The sequence below is a fragment of the Geotrypetes seraphini genome, chromosome 6 (genome assembly GCF_902459505.1).
Source record: "Geotrypetes seraphini chromosome 6, aGeoSer1.1, whole genome shotgun sequence".
Lineage (NCBI taxonomy): Eukaryota > Metazoa > Chordata > Amphibia > Gymnophiona > Dermophiidae > Geotrypetes > Geotrypetes seraphini.
In genome coordinates, this window is record NC_047089.1 from 236,643,791 (window position 1) to 236,666,050 (window position 22,260).

Sequence of the window (22,260 nt, forward strand, 5' to 3'; positions counted from 1 at the left end):
GGCAGGAGCGATCTTCCTACGCTCCTGCCCCGTGCAGATCGCCATGAGGAAATGGCTGCTGCAAGTTCCCGTAGTCTCTCGAGACTACGACGGGAACTCCCTACAGCCATTTCCTCATGGCGATCTGCACGGGGCAGGAGTGTAGGAAGATCGCTCCTGCCCCGAAAGCCCGCTAAACCACCAGGTAAGGCCGGGAAGGCGGCAGGGAGGTAAAAAATATGGTTTTTTTTATTTTCCCCCTCCCCAGAAAAAAATCGCGATTATGTGAAATCGCAAGTGCAGAAACCGCGAATGGGGAGGGGGAAGTGTATTAGGTTGGCTGCAAATATTTTTGGAACACATAACGATCATACTACCTGTAACAGCTGTATTAGCCAACACCCTCACCATTGTCAAAAAATGTGTCCACATCATAGAAAATTGGAACTCAACCCACCGCCTCAAACTAAATAAGAACAAACCAAATTCTTTTGGCCAGGACCCTCAACTGACTCACGCTACACTCCAAGGATTACCGTAGATGACACAGACTTTCCATTAGAAGTACAATACCGAATCTTAGGAGTAGAAATTAATAACCAGCTATCCATGAAGAGTCACATACAAACCAATAATAAATCAATCTTTCCTTGTGATGAGAAAGCAAAGATCCATCAGAAAATACTTCAAAACAGAGGCTTTCCGAATCTTAGTGCAATCTCAAATCCTATCTTGACTAGACTACTGTAATGCAACACTAGTTCTTTGCTCTCAAATGTTGCTATCGCACCTAGTACGAGTTCAAAATGCAGCAGCAAGACTCGTATCTGGATTATGGAAATTGGAACACCTACAGCCCTACTATATGAACTACATTGGCTGCCCTTAACCGCAAGGATCAAGTTTAAATTAGGCATCACTGCCTTTAAGATCCTTATAGGCAACGTCCCTGACTATCTAATAGAGTTGGCCATCCAACTCCAGGGTGCCTCCAACAGATATTCCACCAGGCAGTGTTCCACTTAATTCCCAGAATGCAACAATATAAAGTTTACCAGGCAAACTACCTTATCCATTCAATATCAACTAGAAAAAGCCTGGAAGCAACAACCACTTACACTATGATCTTGTGATCCCTGGTATCTCAGGTTCAGAAAACTTTTAAAAGCATTTCTCCATCAAGACAGGGAGCCAGCCCTGAAGTAACTGAAATGGTAATTGTTAAAGCCCATTTCTAAACTGTCAATTGCAACTCTTGGGATCTAATGATGAGCCAACGATGACCTACTTGAACTTATAACTATGTATCTGTAACTATGACCTAACTATTAACACCGTACTTCCCCACACATAGGCTGCCCCCCTGTATAGGCCGTCCCCTTGTATACGACGCAAAAAAAGCCTATACAAGTTAAAAAACTGGTAGATAAGCCACCCCATTTTTGTAGCCGCGGCTTACCTACCAGTAACTGGGCGGCCTATAGTACGTGTAAAAATCATACCCCCTCCCTACCCTTACCTCTCTCGCTGGTGGCGGCCTTGTCAAATCGCACCGCCAGCGTTGAAGAGCAGGAGCCATGTTTGCGGCTGCAGGCCGGCCGCACGCAGCGTCCTGTATCGCTTTGCCGTCAGTTACAGGATGCAGCGCGCGGCCGGCCTGCAGCCGCAAACATGACTCCTGCTCTTCATCGCTGGTGGTGCGATTCAACGAGGCCGGCGCCAGCGAAGGAGATAGGGGAGGTTGGGGGGGGGATGATTTTAAAAAATCTAAATTTGCAAGCAGCACCCACTGGGCCAGCTTACAAAACCCATATATAGGCCTATATATGGGAAAATGCGGTAACTGTACTAGCAACTCTATTGAATGTTTATATCAAACTGTCCACTGTAACTTCCTGGGTAACTGACCCAACCTCTTGTAATGTAATCCAACCTTAAACTGACTAGGTAAAGGTGGAATAGAAAACCTGAGTAACATAACATAGTAAGGTTCTTTGGGCTGAACCTGTTGCTCATGGACTTGTGTTCCTGCCTCTCTCTTCAGTTCCTCCTCACCCCCCCCCAAAAAAAAAAAAAAAAAAATCCAAACTTTGATTGCAAACTCTGTGGTATATGGAATATTATAAGACCCAAAAGAATGAAAAGGGGAAAAAAAACAAGAAAATCATCCCTGGCGAAGATTTAAAAAGATATGGGAGGAAGGAAGGAAGGACGCAAGCGTTGCGTGGGGGGGGGGGGGGGGCAGCAAAGAGGTACCGTTTCCCACACCACGATGGCGCCAGGGATGGTCTGGGACGTTCCTTTATAATGCACACAGTTATAGAATTCGGAGGATCCATGCCCAACCTGCTCACCAGGATTTACACCTGGTTTCATTCAGTGCAAAAGCTCACGCCCAAATCTGGGAGCAGATTCTGGTGCTGAGCGCCCTTTATAGAATACAGTTTAGTGCCGATTTTCTTCGGTGTCAAATTCTGAGCACCTTTTACTGAATCTAGCCTCTTTCGTGGCCAGTTGTGCCGTACACCATCCTGGGTTTTCTTAAAGACAGCAGGATAGAAATAGACCCCAGAAACAGGACCCTACCGAGCCAGAACACGACAGGTGCAACACACCCCTTGCGCTGCCATCCTGCCCACTGCGCTGCAGCCATGAAGGGGGGGGGGGTGACAGTGGACAGGAAGCAATTTTGGTGTCCCCGCGTCCTTTGTGCCCTCTGCTGCTGCACCACTCCCACAGCCCTTGCCACGGCCCTGCCCCAGAAAGACTTGCGATGTTTTACAGTTGAATCCCTACCTTGACCCTCATGTCTAAATCTGTCAGCACCATAAAGAAATCATTGTATGTCATCCCGTACTCTTTCCTCAGTTCGTTGATGAGGTCCTGGTCCAAGAGATCTTCACTGCCAACGACCTTCATTGGCTTCTCATTGTCTAAAAGGAAATGCAAAGATAATTCATGCGATTAACTGTCACTCAGCAAGAAGTACAACGTCGTGTTACATTTTAATTAATCAATGTCTTGCAACAATAGAACTTCAAATACAACCATAGTTTCATTATATAACTGGATAAAATCTGCGTCAAAACAAAACCACATCAGCCTCAGGCGTCACAAGCCATGTTTCTCACTGAGGCTGCATTAGTGCATAAAGACTAAAAAAAAAAAAAAAAGATTACAAATACTACTGCCACTGAGATTAACACTGGGTTGTCAGATTTTCCAATTGGAAAATCCAGACCCCCCCTAGACCCACCCACCCCCAGTTCCGCCCTGTAATTCCCTAATCCCGCCCCATTTCCTGCTCTAGCCCCGCCCCCTGCTGCCTGCCCGACGCGATTTGAGGAGGCTTTTCAAAACCCAAAGTGCCGGGTTTTGAAAAGCCGTCCAGACCCCCAGACACATCCTCAAAAGGAGGACATTATCCGGAGGAAATTTGGAAGTCTGGTAACCTTAACTATAGCACATACCCAGTTTTAGGAGGAAAATCACAAGGACATGAAACTACCGTATTTACAAGAAAACTGAAATTACAAACACACATCACTAGGCCTTTATCTGCCGTCACGTTTCTATATGTTAGGATTTTTTTTTTTTTTCTCCCCCTTATAACCCCATTGCATTATGTAACATCTTTCTTCTCTCATGTATTCTTTCCCCATGCATCTCCAATTCATGATGTAACTTCATTCTTCTTGCATTTTGTAATTCGCTGATTGTCCAGCCTTCTTTCTATGTGAACCGCCTAGAAGTCAGTTTGACTATGGCGGTATAGAAAAATAAAAAGTTATTATTATTATTATTACATTTCTGAAAGTACTCAGTGTAAAATCATATGTGAGTTGCATTTTGAGGATTGTTTTTTTAAAAAAAAATAATACCATTTTTGAGCACCATTAAAGAATCCGGCCCTATATGCAAAGAGCGCAAGCTCTTTTCGCCAATAGTTTGCCCGTTCACGCCACTGCACATGCATAAACCACTTCAAGGAAAGAATGCGCACGCTTTAAAAAAAGAGCCCCCCCGATCGCGACGACTTTGCTCTCATGGTGACAAAATGGCCAAATGAAAAATAATAACCCCATTCTCACCCGCTTTTACAAAACTGGGGGAGGGGGAGGGGCAGAGAAGTGCCGGCGCTCCCACCAAGACGGCATCCGGGGCGGTTCGTCCCCCTTTACTATGCCACAACTTGGGCTTACGGAATAGTGCACAAGGAAATGTGAACACAAATCCAGATTAGTTCCAACTCAGTGCAATTGTTAAGGCCCATTAAAACATACGCGATAGCTCATGAACTAATTTAGTCGCTCACTTGCCTTGGATTTGCGCTGTAATTGGAAGAGACTGTCATACATGCATAAAATTGCCTTTATAAAATTTCCATCTAAGCATTTAACTTGAATTAACAAGTTAATGTACATTATTAATAAAGCTTAGATTAGTAGAATCCTTAGAGGTCCTTTTACTACACGGTGGCCTAATGTGACCTTGGAACACCCCTTATGTGGGTCTTTCCCACGCACTAAGGCCAGTTTTTCCAAGTTCATGGCCACGCACTAATTTTGCCATTTAGTGCGTGGCTATTAAAAAAAAACCTCATAATACAAGGGCTGGTCACTGCTAAGACCCCCTGGTAATTTTCCCAACGTTATATTGAATGCACTTGACCCTCAGAAATGCCACCAGCCACAAATAGCAGTTATTACACGCCGCGGCCATTTTAAAACTTATGGAGTGGTCGCGTCGTGGGAAACACATTCTAATCGAGGTAAATATTTTAGTTATTCAGACTCAGAGGTGAATGGTTTTTAAGTGTTTGTAAGAATATTAGAGTTTAATACAATTTCTAAATGTTTTTTTAATATTCTAGGGATCACAGCCCTGATGAAACCCGTGTTGGGTGAAACATGTTGGTGATAGTATCCCTTAGAATGGACCATTATAGCTAAGCTAAGTATTAGCTCTTATTTACGATAAGTTTTACTTTGGCACTGTTGCATTTTATGAAAAATTAAGATATTCACAAATTTAAAAACAAAACAAAAATGACCCGGTGAGGATGCAATGTATAAATCCAACCACTATGAAACATATATGAGTGGCTGGTGGCATTTCTGAGGATCAATTGCATTCAATATAATGTTGGGAAAATTACCAGGGGGTCTTAGCAGTGACCAGCCCTTATATTATGTGCTGATTTCTACTTTCCCTTATAGACTTTTTCAACTATATAGTTTGCACTATTAAAAAAAACCGGCATGTGAGCCCCTCCCACCTCCTATTTTGAAGGTGGTAAGGGCCCCCGCGCTAACCCCATGGTAATCCATTAGCATGTGGCGATGCTGCACATCCTGATTCGCGTAGTCACGCCCCCTCTCTGCCCTCAGACACGCCCTTTCACAAAAATAAAATTTAATTATTTTGCAAGGGCAGTGTGTACATTTTATATTGGGACGCCAGAGCGCATCCCGCAGTAAGCACAAACGAGTGCTTACCGCGGTTCAGTAAAAGGGACCCTAGGGTGTAACCGGAGAATAAAGCAAATCTGATCTGAAATAAGTGTAATATCAAAAACCCAAACAAACTCCGCATACAATTGCTTGAAAACACCTCATAGTTTATATTTTGAAAAGTGCTCAGAAGTGTTTTCGGAGAGACCGCTGCCCGGACGTTCACCCATATGGCTTGCCTCAACTACATCCAATAATTACACTAGTAATAATGCCCAAATCCACAGCTTTTAAATATTAACAAAAAATATAGAACGCTGCAATTATAAGAACATAAGAATTGCCGCTGCTGGTCCATCCTGCCCAGCAGTCTACTCACGCAGCAGCCCCCAGGTCAAAGACCAGTACTTTAAATGAGTCCAGCCTCACCTGTGTACCCCAGTTTAGCAGGAACATGTCCAACTTTGTCTTGAATCCCTGGAGGGTGTTTCCTCCTATAACAGCCTCTGGAAGAGCGTTCCAGTTTTCCACCACTCTCTGGGTGAAGAAGAATTTCCTTATGTTTGTACGGAATCTATCCCCTTTCAACTTTAGAGAGTGCCCTCTCGTTCTCCCTACCTTGGAGAGTGTGAACAGTTTGTCTTTATCTACTTTGTCTTGAGTCCCTGGAGGGTGTTTTCCCCTATGGCAGACTCCGGAAGAGTATTCCAGTTTTCTACCACTCTCTGGGTGAAGAAGAACTTCCTTACGTTTGTACGGAATCTATCCCCTTTCAACTTTAGAGAGTGCTCTCTCGTTCTCCCTACCTTGGAGAGGGTGAACAACCTGTCTTTATCTACTAAGTCTACTCTCTTCAGTATCTTGAATGTATTGATCATGTCCCCTCTCAATCTCCTCTGTTCGAGGAGAGAAGAGGCCCAGTTTCTCTAATCTCTCACTGTACGGCAACTCCTCCAGCCCCTTAACCATTTTAGTCGCTCTTCTCTGGACCCTTTCATGTGGTACCGTGTCCTTCTTCATGTACGGTGACCAGTGCTGGACGCAGTACTCCAGGTGAGGGCGCACCATGCCCTGGTACACCGGCATGATAACCTTCTCCGATCTGTTCGTGTCCCCTTCTTTATCTTGTATCTTTTTTGGGTGCCGAGGCATTTCGCCAAGGCTGCTTCAGAATACCCGTAGTTAAAAGTTCTTGGAATGAGACTGAAAGCACACTGAAGTTTTTCGGCAGTACACATTTTCTGAAGCAGCCTCGGCGAAACGCGTCGGAACCCACAAAGAGACAAGATAAGTATGCCGTTCTATATTTTTTGTTAATATATGAAACCTATGGAATGGAAGTAGTTGAGACAAGCCATTTGGGTGAACGCCCGGGTAGTGGTCTCTCCTACAACATTTCCGAGCACTTTTCAAGTATAACCTATGAGGTGTTTTCAAGCAATTCTATGCGGAGTTTGCTTTTTCTTTCTGATGTTACAGCATTTACATTTTGATTTTCCCAGTGTTTTGTTTGGATTTCCTGAAATAAGCGTAGCCATACTGAGGCAACACCCAGATCTTATGTCCATGTTGTGCCTTCTATCATGTAAAAAAAAAAACCCCAAACGGGCATGCCGTCGTTGCTTCGACACTGCACTGGTCACCATACATGAAGAAGGACACAGTACTACTTGAAAGGGTCCAGAGAAGAGTGACCAAAATGGTTAAGGGGCTGGAAGAGTTGTCGTACAGTGGGAGATTAGAGAAACTGGGCCTCTTCTCTCTCGAACAGAGGAGATTGAGAGGGGACATGATCGAAACATTCAAGATATTGAAGGGAATAGACTTAGTAGATAAAGACAGGTTGTTCACCCTCTCCAAGGTGGAGGGAACGAGAGGGCATTCTCTAAAGTTAAAAGAGGATTGATTCTGTACAAACATAAGGAAGCTCTTCTTCACCCAGAGAGTGGTAGAAAGCTGGAAGGCTCTTCCAGAGGCTGCTATAGGGGAAAACACCCTCCAGGGATTCAAGACAAAGTTAGACAAGTTCCTGCTGAACCAGAATGTACGCAGGTAAGGCTAGTCTCAGTTAGGGCACTGGCCTTTGACCTAAGGGTTGCCGTGGGAACGGATTGCTGGGCACGATGGACCATTGGTCTGACCCAGCAGCGTCAATTCTTATGTTCTTATAAAATCTAACCAAGAAATCTCATCTCTGTAGTAAAGGAGGGCAAAACACCCCTCCCCCCCCCACATCTCGGAAGAAATAATAGTTAGAATCAGTGTGTACCTAATTGGAAGTGGTCAATTTTCATGGTGCTGTTGGACATACTGCCGAAGATGGTGATGATGGATATTTTCCTGACTGCCATTTCGCACACCGTCTCCAGGTACTCATCCCGCTGTTGAATATACATGTTGTTCTCATCCTTGGGGGTTGTAATCAGCTGCGTTAGAAAGAGAAACACTGCTTTAGTTTTTGAACGAGGTGGCAAAGACGGTACATACTGGGTTTTCATATTTCCTCGCTTCTGCTGAGTATTGCTGTTTTCAAAGAGCAAATGTGGCCTGGCTCAAACCTTGCAGTTTGCTAAAATTTTGGAACAGGGGAGAACGAATGCCCGGCTCCGGAACGCCCAGCCTATGCTAACCATCCTGATAGAAGCTCCAGTGACAGGACGGTTAGAAGAGGCTGGGGCAGCGGCGTGGTAAGGGTGAGAGGCGCCCTCCCCCACCCTCTTCCCTGTCCCCCATACCTTTTGAACTTCTTCCGGCGTCAGCGGCATGCCCGCGTCCGTGTCGCTCGCCCTTTGATGTCGCTTCCTAGGTGCGGGTCCCGGAGGTGACGTCAGAGAGGGCGCCGATGCCGACGCGGGCAGCAACCTCGCACCGAGGAAGTAAAACATGTACGGGAGGGAGGCAAGGGGTGCGCGCACATGGCAAGGAAAGGAGCAGGGGGCATAGAGGAGGAGAGGTGTCATGCCCTTAGGAAGACTACGCCCCTGGCGACCTGCCTCCCCTCCGTTCCCCCCTTATTATTCCCCCTGGACTGGAGAGGGCTTCAATGGCAACTCCAGCTGTGGGAGCCTAAAGACAGTACCGAGCGGACTTCTATGATCTATTGTCCAGAAATATTAAAGAAAAGACAACCCCGCCTCCCTCTACCTGTTCTCTCATTCAGGAGCCGCATCAACAGAGCATCTGCGCATGCTTGACATAATGACATCACACGCATGCACGCCTGTGCATGACGGCACTGCATTGCACCCACATGTGCAAATGGGCTCATAGACAAAACCGCCGAAGACAAAGGCGCGCGCCGACAACTAAGCGCAAGATGGAAGCGCGCGCCAAAGAAAAAGAGTGTTTTTAGGGGCTTCAACGGGGGTTTTTGTTGGGGAACCCCCCCCCCCACTTTACTTAATACAGATCGCGGCGGCGTTGTGGGGGTTTGGGGGGTTGTATCCGCCCTCATTATACTGGAAACTTAACTGTTTCCCTGTTTTTTAGGGAAAAAGTAAAGTTTTCAGTAAAATGGGGGGGGGGTTACAACCCCCCAACCCCCCACCACAACGCCCCCACAATGCGGCGTGATCTGTATATAGTAAAGTGGGGGGGGTTCCCCCCCCACACCCCCAGTCGGAGCCCTTTAAAACAGACATTTTCTTCGGCGCGCGCCTCCGCGTTGCGCTCAGTTGTCTGCGCGCACCTTTGTCCCAGTGCACTTTTGACCTGACACCGTGCAAATGCCTTCCTAACACAGCTCCCGAGCTGGAAGCTTTTCAAAACCCGGCAAAGTGCCTGATTTTGAAAAGTCATCTGGATGCCCGGATAGGTCCTCTGAAAACACAGCATGTGCAGCTAAATCCGGACGTCTGTTAACCCCTGCTAATCCTGCTCAGGGCACTGATCCCTATTAGCTGAACCAATGAAAAACAAATGGTCACCACACAATGGGCTTGATTTATCAAATTGCTCCTGCTGGCAGAATATGAAAGAAACATCCCTCTGGAAACTGATAGAGGCATCACTCTGAATCCAGATGTAACAAGGAAGCAATCTTACAAAATCAGCTCCGACATCCAGCTTCACATCTGGATTTCTGAAGCAAAATTCATTTATAACTGTCACTTTTCCTCCTAAACGTATGGTACGAAGTTCACCTTAGCAGAGTGTTAGACATATATGTAATTTATATGTAAAACTAGGATTTTAGCTCTACACTCTCGAGGAACGTAGGGAGAGGGGAGACATGATCGAAATATTTAAGTACCTCAAAGTACGTGTCGAAGTGGAAGATGATATTTTCTTTCTCAAGGGACCCTCGGCCACAAGAGGGCACCCGCTCAAACTCAGGGGCGGAAAATTTCATGGCGACACCAGAAAGTATTTCTTCACAGAAGAGTGGTTGATCATTGGAACAAGCTTCCAGTGCAGGTGATCGAGGCAGACAGCGTGCCAGACTTTAAGAATAAATGGGATACCCATGTGGGATCCCTACGAGGGTCAAGATAAGGAAATTGGGTCATTAGAGCATAGACAGGGGGTGGGTAAGCAGAGTGGGCAGACTTGATGGGCTGTAGCCCTTTTCTGCCGTCATCTTCTATGTTTCTATGATGGGTCATTTGGCCTTCATCTGCCATCATGTTTCTATGTTTCTATAATCAGAAAGTTCTATGACATCACAATGCAGGTGTAAAGAGCCTTAGCCTATAGGAAGAGGAGATGCAAATGTTAAGAGCCTTAGCCAATAGGGAGAGGAGAGAGTGGCTGCTGCAGACACCAGAAAGTATTTCTTCACAGAGAGAGTGGTTGATCATTGGAACAAGCTTTCAGTGCAGGTGATCGAGGCAGACAGCGCGCCAGACTTTAAGAATAAATGGGATACCCATGTGGGATCCCTACGAGGGTCAAGATAAGGAAATTGGGTCATTAGGGCATAGACAGGGGGTGGGTAAGCAGAGTGGGCAGACTTGATGGGCTGTAGCCCTTTTCTGCCGTCATCTTCTATATTTCCATGTTTACCCATGTGGGATCCCTACGAGAGTCAAGATAAGGAAATTGGGCCATTAGGGCATAGACAGGGGGTGGGTAAGCAGAGTGGGCAGACTTGATGGGCTGTAGCCCTTTTCTGCCGTCATCTTCTATGTTTCTATGTTTCTACCCCACTGTATCTGAATTTTAACTTGTCTTGATCTTAGATTTGGAAAGTCGAGTAATCAAATGCAGATTGAGAGATTTTAGCTGAATGGAGGGGCTCATCACAAAGTAAAAACTGAGCCCAGTTTCTCCACCTATAGACCAGGTCAGGCTGCATAGATTGTATAAAATGTGTGGATTATTACGCTCCACTTCTGCAAATTACTTCATGAAACTTTCCTAATCACAGGATTTTAATGGGAACGATTTCTGCACAGAGGCAAAAAACAAAACAAAACAACAAACGGTTGCAAAATCTTGAGAAAGTCATGTGGCATCAATAATAGAACTCGGCTGGGCTTTTATGCATGTGTGGAAATTAAGAAAAAAAAAAAAATGCCAGTGCCTAAATCATCTGCCAGCTCCAGTCATGTGTCTCACTTAAGAGTCGAACATCTGTAGCTCTCTGTGACCTAGCTCCTGTTTTTTGTCATTGCTAAGGAATAAGGCAGGAAAGACTAGAAGCTTCCTCGGGACTGGCCCAAGCATTAGGCACGAATAGGCACCCACCTAAGGCACCAAATTCTTGGGGGCGGCAAAAACCTGTTTCAATCAAGCAAAATAATAAGCCCCGATAGGCGCACAAACTTAGAACTGTCAGCACATACTTTGCCTACAATTTATAGAATATTTGTGTGATGATCCCAATTATCAAAATGGAAAGGGGGGGGGGGAAAGACTTATAGCTGTAGGTTCACCTATGGTGCCCACCACCCTTGTACCAGCTCTGGCTGGGCTTTTTTGCAGCTATTAGAAGTAATGGCTTAAGACATTAAGGGCATAGAGAAAGTGGAGAGGGCCAGATTCTTCAAACTTTCGAGAACTACAAGAACGAGAGAGGGCATTCGGAAAAGCTGAAGGGGGACAGATTCAAAATCAATGCTAGGAAGTTTTTCTTCACCCAACGGGTGGTGGACACCTGGAATGCGCTTCCAGAGGGCGTGATAGAACAGAGTATGGTATTAGGGTTCAAGAAGGGATTGGACAATTTTCTGAAGGAAAAGGGGATAGAGGGATATAGATAGAGGTCCTGGACCTATTGGGCCACCGCGTGAGCAGACTGCTGGGCACGATGGACCTCTGGTCTGACCCAGCAGAGGCACTTCTTATGTTCTTATAAGACTCTAAACACCTTTTCTAGAGAATATCTTCTTATTTACCGTATTTGCCGGCATATAAGACGACTGGGCATATAAGACGACCCCCCAACTTTTACACTTAAAATATAGAGTTTGTTATATACTCGCCATATAAGACTACCCCTTCTTCCGCACACCTTCTGCACAACAAATAAGTACCGTACTGTGGTTGGCTGTATACAAACCTGATTTGATTGGTGCCCTCCCTGTCTCCATCTCACTAGCAGCAGTCTGGTCCACTCTTATCCATATATGGATAGTACCATACCATACGGTACTTTATCAGTACTATAGTTGCACTATGTATTTTATTACACACTGCCTTTAATGTAAACTGTAAAATTGCAGGACATCAATGGGACAGGAGTGCCAGCCCTACACAGCCATACACAGCGGCACGCCTCCTGCTCGCCCCCGCAACTTCCTTAAGGGCTAGACTCCACACACGGCCGCATGTGCGAGAGACGTAAAGGGGTGGGGCCAGAGCGCCGCTGCTTCCCGCTGTGCAGGATGAAGGAGATGGCACCCTTGTCACACTGATGTCCCGCCATGGCCCCGCTGATGTCCCGGCAGGTTTACTAGTACCGTAAGCACCGTAAGGAGGTAAGGAAGGAGATGTTAGGGCATGTAAAGTAAGGGCATGTAAACAGTACCCAGCGTATAAGACGACCCCCGACTTTGGGGAGGATTTTAAGGTACTGAAAAGTTGTCTTATACGCCGGCAAATACGGTATTTCTTTTTTTTTAATAGCACATGGGTTCTCTACCACTCCTTGGGATAAGCCCAGCCACCTGGATATCAGAATCTCAACAAATGAGAGGAACTTGCATAGGGTGGAAGCAGTGTATGCAAACTGGTCTCAAAACATAATCATTGTGGATGTTCCAAGGGCTGGTGAAGAATTACCCATCTAGAATATAAGAACATAAGGATTGCCTCTGCTGGGTTAGACCAGGGGTCCATCGTGCCCAGTAGTCCGCTCCCGCAGCGGTCCCCCAGGTCCATAACCTGTAAGTGATCCTTTACCTAAATCGTGTATTCCCTATTTATTTAGTGTCCTGTATAGCTACCCTCTATCTGTATCCTTTAATCCCCTTCACCTTCAGGAAGTCATCCAATCCCTTTTTGAAACCCAATATTGTACTCTGTCCTATCACCTCTTCTGGGAACGCTTTCCAGGTGTCCACCACCCTCTGAGTGAAGAAGAACTTCCTAGCATTCGTTTTGAAACTGTCTCCTTTCAATTTTTCTGAATGCCCTCTTGTTTTTGTTGTCCCCGCTAGTCTGAAGAATCGGTCCCTCTCCACCTTCTCTATGCCTTTCATGATTTTATAAATCTCTATCATGTCCCCTCTAAGTCTCCGCTTTTCCAGGGGAAAGAGCCCCAGCTTCTCCAGCCTTTCAGCATACGAAAGATTTTCCATGCCCTTTATCATCCTAGTCGCTCTTCTCTGGACCCTCTCGAGTATCGCCATATCTTTCTTAAGGTACGGCAACCAGTATTGGACGTAGTACTCCAGATGCGGGTGCACCATCGCTCGATACAGTGGTAGGATAACTTCCTTCGTTCTGGTAGTGATACCCTTTTTGATAACGCCCAACATTCTGTTCGCCTTCTTTGAGGCCACTGCACATTGCGCCGCCGGCTTCATTGTTTTGTCCACCAATACCCCCAAGTCTTTTTCTAGGTTGCCTTCCCCCAGTACCCTCCCTCCCATTGTATAGCTGTACATCGGGTTCCCTTTCCCTATATGCAAGACTTTACATTTCTCAACATTGAAGCTCATCTGCCATCTTTCTGCCCACTCGCTCAGTTTGTTCAGGTCTCTTTGTAGATCTTTGCATTCCTCAACAGTTCTGACCCTACTGGAGAGTTTTGTGTCGTCCGCGAATTTTATAACTTTGCACTTCGTCCCTGTTTCCAGGTCATTTATGAATATATTGAACAGCAGCGGTCCCAACACTGACCCCTGTGGGACACCATCAGATACCTAGGTAGTATCTATAATTTTGCGTTCCGAAGTGCGTGACCAGGCAGATTCAAATGGTACAAAACACAGCAGCAAGATTTCTGCTGGGAAAATTGAGGCAGACGAGTGCCACCCCGCTTCTGAAAGAGTTACACCGGCTCCCAATTGAAAGCAGGGTGACATTCAAGATCTTGTTACTGACACACAAAATCATTCTTCTCTCAGAACCTCAATTTCCAGCGGCTAGACTACATTACCATATACCAGCATGTGCCCTGTGCTCAAGCTAAGAATACCTGTTGGAAATATCTTCCTTCAGTGGCATCAAATACAAAAGCTTTTGGACAAGGACATTCTCAGTGAATGCTCCAAGGTGGTGGAACTCCCTTCCAAAGGGATTAAAACTAGAAAAAGGCACCGGAAAATTCAAGAAAGGGATAAAGACCATCCTCTTCATAGACTACTTTAACTAATAAAGCAGCATAGAGGAGATAGTTGGCCATTCCCCATTAGGAACACAACATAGAACATGATACAGGTACTTATGTGTGCAAATAAGTAGGATTTAGTATGAACATAGTACACGATATATACGTAGGTTGATTGACTATGGTATAAATGTGTCTATATTGAAAGCCATCTCAGAAAACGCTAACTCTGTATTGTAACACCTTTACAGAAGCTCATGTATTGTAACACCATTACAGAAGCTCATGTAAACTACTCCGAATTGACTCCCCAGTCATTAGTAGTGATGTAGAAGCTTCCAATAAACATAAAAAGAAATAAACGTCAATTTTTAAGAGATTCGGCAAAGTACGGAAAGAGAGTGTGAGGAGTCTCTCTCACTTACCAGAAGTCTTCTTTTGTTTTCAAAATAATCCATGAATGTTGCCAGTGACCTTCGGGGGCTGTGAACCAAAGGTTTCGTCGCTGGCTTGAGGAACTCGTCCTTCTCGCTCTTGTTTGCTTTTTTGTTTTTCTTGCTGCGATCCTTCTCTGCCTTGGGTTTCTTCTCCGACTTGTCTCTTTTGGCCTGCTTTTCTTCTTTCAGTCCCTTACCTGGTTTCTCATGTTTCTTCTTCTTTTTCTTCTCGGCTCTATCTGGCTTCTCTGTCTTTTTCTGCTCTTTCCCTTTCTTCTCTGGAATTCTTGCCGCTTCGACCTCCTCAGGCCCTATCTGGGGAGGAGTTGACCTTTCGGTATCATACACATTTTCATACTCATTGGTCAGATCTTTTTCTGGGGTCTTCCTTTTAGGTGGCTTGGGCTTGAATGGCTTATGTTGGCCTGGAGTGGCATTTGGATCCCGGTGGCCATAGCCTTTCTTGTCTGTACGATTGTCCCCTTGTCTACCGGTGCTTGCCCTTGTATAATAGCTCGAGGTGGGGCCTAGAGTTGTGGGTTCTTGCATAGAGGCATCATAATTCGAAGTTCTACTAGGTTTTCGTGGAACAGCTGGGTGTCTTTCTATGTGTTCATGGTGCCTGTCTTTGCGATGATCCGTTCTTACAGGGGCGTGGGCATCCTCTGTGACCCTCGTGGTCACCTCAGAGGCTGTGGGCTTCTTGTGGCGATCCTCCCTGTTTAAGGCTTTTGTGGACCAAGTTCTTGGAGTAGTGGGAGGTACCGTAGTTGGTGGGAGTGGTGGAGGAGGAGGTCTAGTGGCTACAATTATGATTCTGTTGATCCTGGTGGTTGTTCTTGTTGTAGGGGGTACTGTAGTAGCTGCTGCAGTTGACTTAATTGGAGGAGGAGGAGGAGCCACGGTGGTTGTATGTTTCCTAGGAAACTTTAGGCGAACATCTCTTGTCGGTTGGATGCCGACTCTTCTTTGGTCTGGTTTTCTGGCAGGCACAAGGGCATTGGAACTACTTTTTGTTGGTTTGACACTGTTTCCCTCTTCAGCAACTTGTCCTTCCACCCCAGCTGCTTTGCATTTTTCTACAAACCCCTTTTGCCTGAGTTTCTCTATTCTCCGTATGGGGCTTTGGTCCACCGTCTCATAGAGCGCTTCCAACCTGACTGGATACGGATACCGTTCCTCTACCTGTAGCGTCTTCTTCAAAAGCACCATTCCAAATTTGCCTTTCTCCAACTTTAGGGAGCTCATTAGCTTAGGAATAGCGGCAGGATCCAGTGGCTGCTCTACAATCGCCCCCTCACTGTTAATCCGCCTGATTCGGCCCCCTTCCTCTCCTTCTTGGTGGAACAACAGGATCTGCTGAATATGCCTCTCGGCCAGCTCACAGTAGACATCATCCTTCAGAAGGCTCATCATGAGACGATAGTAGCCGTCAGAGGCATGAGGAGCCGAGATGATCCAGACCCGGTTCTTGCCAGCAAAACTGGCCAGGATGTTGGGGGAACCTGAACCAGAAGGGAAACGCACCATCCTAGATCGTGACGAAGACCCTTCTTCGTCCTTCATCATTCCAGGCTGGGCTAGAGGTCTTTGATATCCGCCTTGAACCCCGCTCTTTTTCCCCGTAGAGTTACCTTCACGGCTTCCGGAAGGAGACAGGGCTCTCGGCGATGGCAGATCCCTTCTTTTTTCGGGGCTTAGGGAGCTGCGATTCCCTGCAGGTACGGTTAACCCTCTCTGGGGCAGCCCTGTTCTCCCGGCTCTGCCAACTCTCGCAGCAGGAGACAAATTCTCACGTCTTTGGCCCCCTCTCACACCTGGTCCCTGAGGCTCTTCTGACCTGGCCATTACCCACGTGGCTAGTATCAGGGTCAAGCAGAAATGTATCACCAAGTTCATGATGTGAAAGGCTGCCAGTGCTGAAAGGAAAGAGAGAAAACGACAAAACATTAACACAATATTTCTAGACGTGCGTTCACTGCAAACATTCCAAAGAAATTTAAATTGCCTCTGTGAATAATAATAATAGTTTATTTTTATATACCGCCAAACCATCAGTTCTTGGCGGTTTACACAATAGTAATTACAACAAGTAATTAAAATACAGTTCTTTAGTTTTATTATTCTTTGTTTTTGTCAATTTTCATTGGGTTTGGGGGGGGGGTTTAGTATGATTCTTTCAATAAAAAAGTTAAAAACTAAATTTGGGGGGAGGATGGGGGGAGAGGTCAATAGGAAAAGGGAAGGGGGGTAGGAATTAGGGGGAGGGTATTGAGAGATGTAATGGATATTTTGGAAATATATTTTGAAGAAATGAAAGATATTTGATGGAAATTAATATGATGAATTTTAATTTAATGACTATTTTATTGTATTATAATATTGTATATTTACTGATTTCTTCAATAAAAATGTTATAGAATAAAAGTACAGATCCAAATAACAATATCTTATAAACATTTCAATAAAAGATACTGACTAACAAAATGCAACCCTAACTTATTCAAAGTAAAATATGCACAATACAAATTATTTATACTAAGATAGATCAGAAACTGTAAACATTACTCCATAAAAATTAAAAAAAAAAAAATCCGCTTAGCATGATAATTTTGAAATTGATTCAATTTTGTATTGTTTTAAGATCTTTCCAAAATTGATAAGTGAGGGCTGGAGATATAAGAGCATTCAAACATGAATTCATGAGTCCTATCTAAGAATTTCTTAAAGCCTCAGGCTTTCGCTGAGGGGAAATAAAACCAACCAGATCTACATACATGCATGTAATACATACATACATGTAAAAATCATACATACATACATGTAAAAAAATCTAAAATGAGCAGAACACAGTCAGATTTTGCTGGGGGGGTGGGCAGGGAGGGGTGGGGAACACCCTGCCCCTTTAATCCCAACACATAACATTTCATCAGGCTTGTAGGAGGCAGAAGCCCTTTAACTTGTGAAAAGTCAGAACAGGATGCTGCAAAGACAACCCCCCCCCCAAAAAAAAAAAAAAAAAAAAAAGTTCACATAGCTAAATATTTAGGTTGCATACTTACATCCAGCTGTTAACAGGGGTAAAAAGAGGAGGTCTTTGGTGCCTTTTGAGCCGGAGCCTCCCCAGAGCAGGGGCGGATCCCCAGAGCAACCTTTACCTCCGGGGCAAGCGGGAGGATGCAGATAGGCGTCTAAATCTGCGCGTCTCCATCGAGCCCAGGCTCTTCACTCTTGCTCTCTGACAGCCGCCCGGTGCAGCCCATGTCCCCCTCCTCGGCTGCTGTGGCCCGAGCTCCAAGATCCCGGCTCCTTTGTTCCCAGCCCCCGCATCAATTGCAGGATGGACTCGCAAGGAGAGGGGGGGGGGAAGCCTGGTTGCTCCCTTTCGTTTCGTTATGTTTTTCGTTTTTGCTGCTTGGATGCAATCCTAGTAATCTCCCGATAACCTCATCTCCCTGCCGGGGTGAACTCAAACGACCAGGGCAGGGGTTGGAGCCACTGGAAGAAGTGATGGGGGGGGGGAAACTTCAGGGAGGTTTTAGCAGCCTAGCAAGATCCCGCCCCGCCCCTCCCACCTAAATTCCCCGGGGCGGGGCTAAGGATGACATTTCGGGGGGGGGGGGCTGAGCAGCTGTAGCCTTCTCCTAAATTACTGGATGAAGACGCAGGCCACTTTAACTCTTTCAGCGCCGCAGTTGTCAGCCGGCCTCGCCTCTCTGGTTGTTTTTGTCCCTATACTAAAAATACTGTTTCAGAACATGTACCCTATATTTACAGTGGTTCCCAACCCTGTCCTGGAGGAACACCAGGCCAATTGGGTTTTCAGGCTAGCCCTAATGAATATGCATGGAGCAAATTTGCATGCCTATCACTTCCATCATATGCAAATCTCTCTCATGCATATTCATTAGGGCTAGCCTGAAAACCCGATTGGCCTGGTGTTCCTCCAGGACAGGGTTGGGAATCACTGCCCTATAAATCAGTGATTCCCAACCTTGTCTTGGAGGCCCACCAGGCCAATCGGGTTTTCAGGATAGCACTAATGAATATGCATGAAGCAAATTTGCATGCCTATCACTTCCATCATATGCAAATCTCTCTCATGCATATTCATTAGGGCTAGCCTGAAAACCCGATTGGCCTGGTGTTCCTCCAGGACAGGGTTGGGAATCACTGCCCTATAAATCAGTGATTCCCAACCTTGTCTTGGAGGCCCACCAGGCCAGTCGGGTTTTCAGGCTAGCACTAATGAATATGCATGGAAGCAGATTTGCATGCCTCTCACTTCCATTATATGCAAATCTCTCTCATGCATATTCATTAAGGCTAGCCTGAAAACCCGATTGGCCTGGTGGTCCTCCAAGACACCCCCACCAAATATAGTACAGTATGTAGCGGTATATAAGAAATAAATTACATTACATTACATTTCTCCATTTCAGCCCAAAGTGTGCTTTTTAAACTTTTCAATGACACATTGTCCTTTCAAGTAAGGAAGTTGCATGTCCCAGCTGCTATTACAGTACAAACCTCACTTAATGTAGCATCATCAGGCTTGGGAAAACAAAGCTTACATTTGTTTATAAGGAGATTAAAAAAGACGATCATTCTTTACCCAAGCAGAGTCTGTATTTATAATCTGTCCTCGCCTCTTAATGTGGCCACCCAGTGACAGCTGTGCCCTAGAAGTGGTCTCATCAATGTCTCTGAGAAGCTACCAGTGATTTTAAACATTATAAGGCCTCGAAATTGTTCTGACATTTCTGGAGATGAGTGAAAGGGAAGCGCCAGTGAGCTTAACTAAGATTTATGGGGAATTGGCTTTGCCGTGCGTTCCTCTGGGACAATGCCAGATTTAATGATGAGATCTGCTATAAAGTGAATCATAAGATGTTTAAAGCTATAGGGGGTTGATATTTAGCCTGCAATGGCCAGCAGAAAAGTCGCGCTTACAACCAGGTATGAGGAGAGACTGGAAGCCCTGAATATGTATACCCTAGAGCAGTGTTCTTCAACCACCGGTCCATGGACCAGTGCCGGTCCACAGAAATTTCCTGCCGGTCCACAGGGCCAGTTAGTGCATCAGGCCCAAAACTGTGTTCTTCAACCGCCGGTCCACGGTGCGATCGATGCGGCGTTATCTTCGAGCCAGCTCCCTCTTCCTAACTGATTCAGTGCACACAGCCACGGGCAGTGGCTCCTACGGGCATCCTGCGCCTGAACCGGAAGCCTTCTCTCTGACGTTGCAACGTCAGAGGGAAGGCTTCCGGATGAGGCGTGGGATGTGCAAGGTGCAATTAGTACTATTATGGGGACGGGGTCTGGGGTGTGGTTTGGGTAGAGATGGGTGGGGTCTGGCCCACGACTTAGTCCAGTGTTCTTCGACCAATGCCGGTCCACAGAATAATTCTTTTATTTCTGCCGGTCCATAGGTGTAAAAAGGTTGAAAAACACTGCCCTAGAGGAAAGGAGAGACAGGGGAGATATGATTCAGACGTTCAAATACTTGAAGGGTATTAACGTAGAACAAAATCTTTTCCAGAGAAAGGAAAATGGTAAAACCAGAGGACATAATTTGAGGTTGAGGGGTGGTAGATTCAGGGGCAATGTTAGGAAATTCTACTTTACGGAGAGGGTGGTGGATGCCTGGAATGCGCTCCCGAGAGAGGTGGTGGAGAGTAAAAGAAGCGTGGGATGAACACAGAAGATTTAGAATCAGAAAATAATATTAAATATTGAACTAGGCCAGTACTGGGCAGACTTGCACGGTCTGTGTCTGTGTATGGCCGTTTGGTGGAGGATGGGCTGGGGAGGGCTTCAATGGCTGGGAGGGTGTAGATGGGTTGGAGTAAGTCTTAACAGAGATTTCGGCAGTTGGAACCCAAGCACAGTACCGGGTAAAACTTTGGATTCTTGCCCAGAAATAGCTAAGAAGAAAAAATAAAAAAATTAAATTTGAATCAGGTTGGGCAGACTGGATGGACCATTCGGGTTTTTATCTGCCGTCATCTACTATGTTACTATGTTACTATGTAACCCTGGATATTCAATTCTGGGCCTTGTCCGGGTTCCACATTGAATATCGGGGTGGGGGGTCATCTGGAAGTCGCCCAGTTAGCTCAGTGGATAAAGTAGGACAGCCTTTTTGCTAGCCTAAGTTTGAAGCCCATGAAATTGTTGATTTGCTGTTCGTGATCTATAACCTGTCGCTAAAATCATCTGTAGGACCTGAAGATTGGAGGATGGCCGATGTTAAGCTGATTTTTAAAAAGGATTCCAGGGGAGATCTGAGAAATTACAGACCGGCAAGCCTGGCTTCAGTGCCAGGCAAAATAGTGGAAATTATTATAAAGAATAAAATTACAGAACACTTTTACAAAGGTGCGTTAGCGGTTTTAGCGCGCACTTAGGGAGCACTAAAATGCCGCGTGCGATAGCTGCTACCGCCTCCTTTTAAGCAGGCGGTAGTTTTTCGGCTGGCGTGCGCTAAAAACGCTAGCGCACCTTTGTAAAAGGAGCCCTTAGACAAACCTGGTTTTAGTAGGTCAGAGTCGGCATGGGTTCAGCCAAGGGAAGTCCTGCCTCGCCACTTTGCTTCTTTTCTTTGAAGGTCTGATTAAACATGTGGATAAAGGTCAACCAGTTGATGTCGTGCATCTAGATTTTTCAGAACGCTCGAGACAAAATTCAACATGAGAGACTCCTGAGAATATTACGAACCATGGGGTAGGGAGCAACGTTCTGTTGTGGCTTAGGATTGGTTATTGGACGGAAAACAGAGCATAGGGTTAAATGGCCATTTTGGAGGGTAAATAGGGGAGTATCGCATGGATTTGTACTGGGACTGGTGCGATTGAACATCTTTTTAAATGATCTGGAAACTGGATTAACAAATGAGATAATTAAGGGCTCCTATAAGAACATAAGCAATGCCTCCACTGGGTCAGACCTGAGGTCCATCGTGCCCAGCAGTCCGCTCGCGTGGCGGCCCAACAGGTCCAGGACCTGTGCAGTAATCCTCTATCTATACCCCTCTATCTCTTTTTTCAGCAGGAAATTGTCCAATCCTTTCTTGAACCCCAGTACCGTACTCTGCCCTATTACGCCCTCTGGAAGCGCATTCCAGGTGTCCACCACACGTTGGGTAAAGAAGAACTTCCTAGCATTCATTTTGAATCTGTGCCCTTTCAGCTTTTCCGAATGCCCTCTTGTTCTTTTATTTTTCGAAAGTTTGAAGAATCTGTCCCTCTCTACTCTCTCTATGCCCTTCATGATCTTGTAAGTCTCTATCATATCCCCTCTAAGTCTCCTCTTCTCCAGGGAAAAGAGACCCAGTTTCTCCAATCTTTCTCTCTCTCTCTTTCTCTCTCTCCCTTTCTCTCTCTCTCTCTATTTCTCTCTGTCTCCTTTTCTCTCTCTCTTTCTGTCCCTCTCCATTCTTTCTATGCCCTTCATGATCTTGTAAGTCTCTCCTTGTACTAAATAGCGGTAGAGGTTTCTACCGCAGGCTGGCGAGGTAAATGGCCTCCCCTGTCCTGAAGAGCATATCTAAGTCCAGAGGTTGGTTACACGTAGAATGAAACCGAGTGGCACAACAGACAATCACAGGCACTTCAAACACTCGTCAAAGCGGAAGCAAATTTGGGAACCTCCATTTCTTCCTTTTGCACGATGA

At 45.7% G+C, this 22,260-nt stretch overlaps 1 protein-coding gene across 1 annotated transcript in view; it reads right to left on the reverse strand.

Moving 5' to 3' along the window:
- CCDC80 (coiled-coil domain containing 80) overlaps positions 1-18,109 on the reverse strand; it is a 37,645-nt gene extending 19,536 nt beyond the window's left edge. Inside the window, exons 1-4 of the mRNA XM_033949430.1 lie at positions 17,648-18,109; positions 14,574-16,504; positions 7,702-7,858; positions 2,776-2,912 (exon numbers count right to left, since the gene is read on the reverse strand). Of these exons, the coding sequence (XP_033805321.1) occupies positions 2,776-2,912; positions 7,702-7,858; positions 14,574-16,484 (2,205 nt within the window). The 5' untranslated portion in view covers positions 16,485-16,504; positions 17,648-18,109. The remainder of the gene's footprint in view (positions 1-2,775; positions 2,913-7,701; positions 7,859-14,573; positions 16,505-17,647) is intronic.
- Between the last annotated feature and the right edge of the window lie 4,151 nt (positions 18,110-22,260).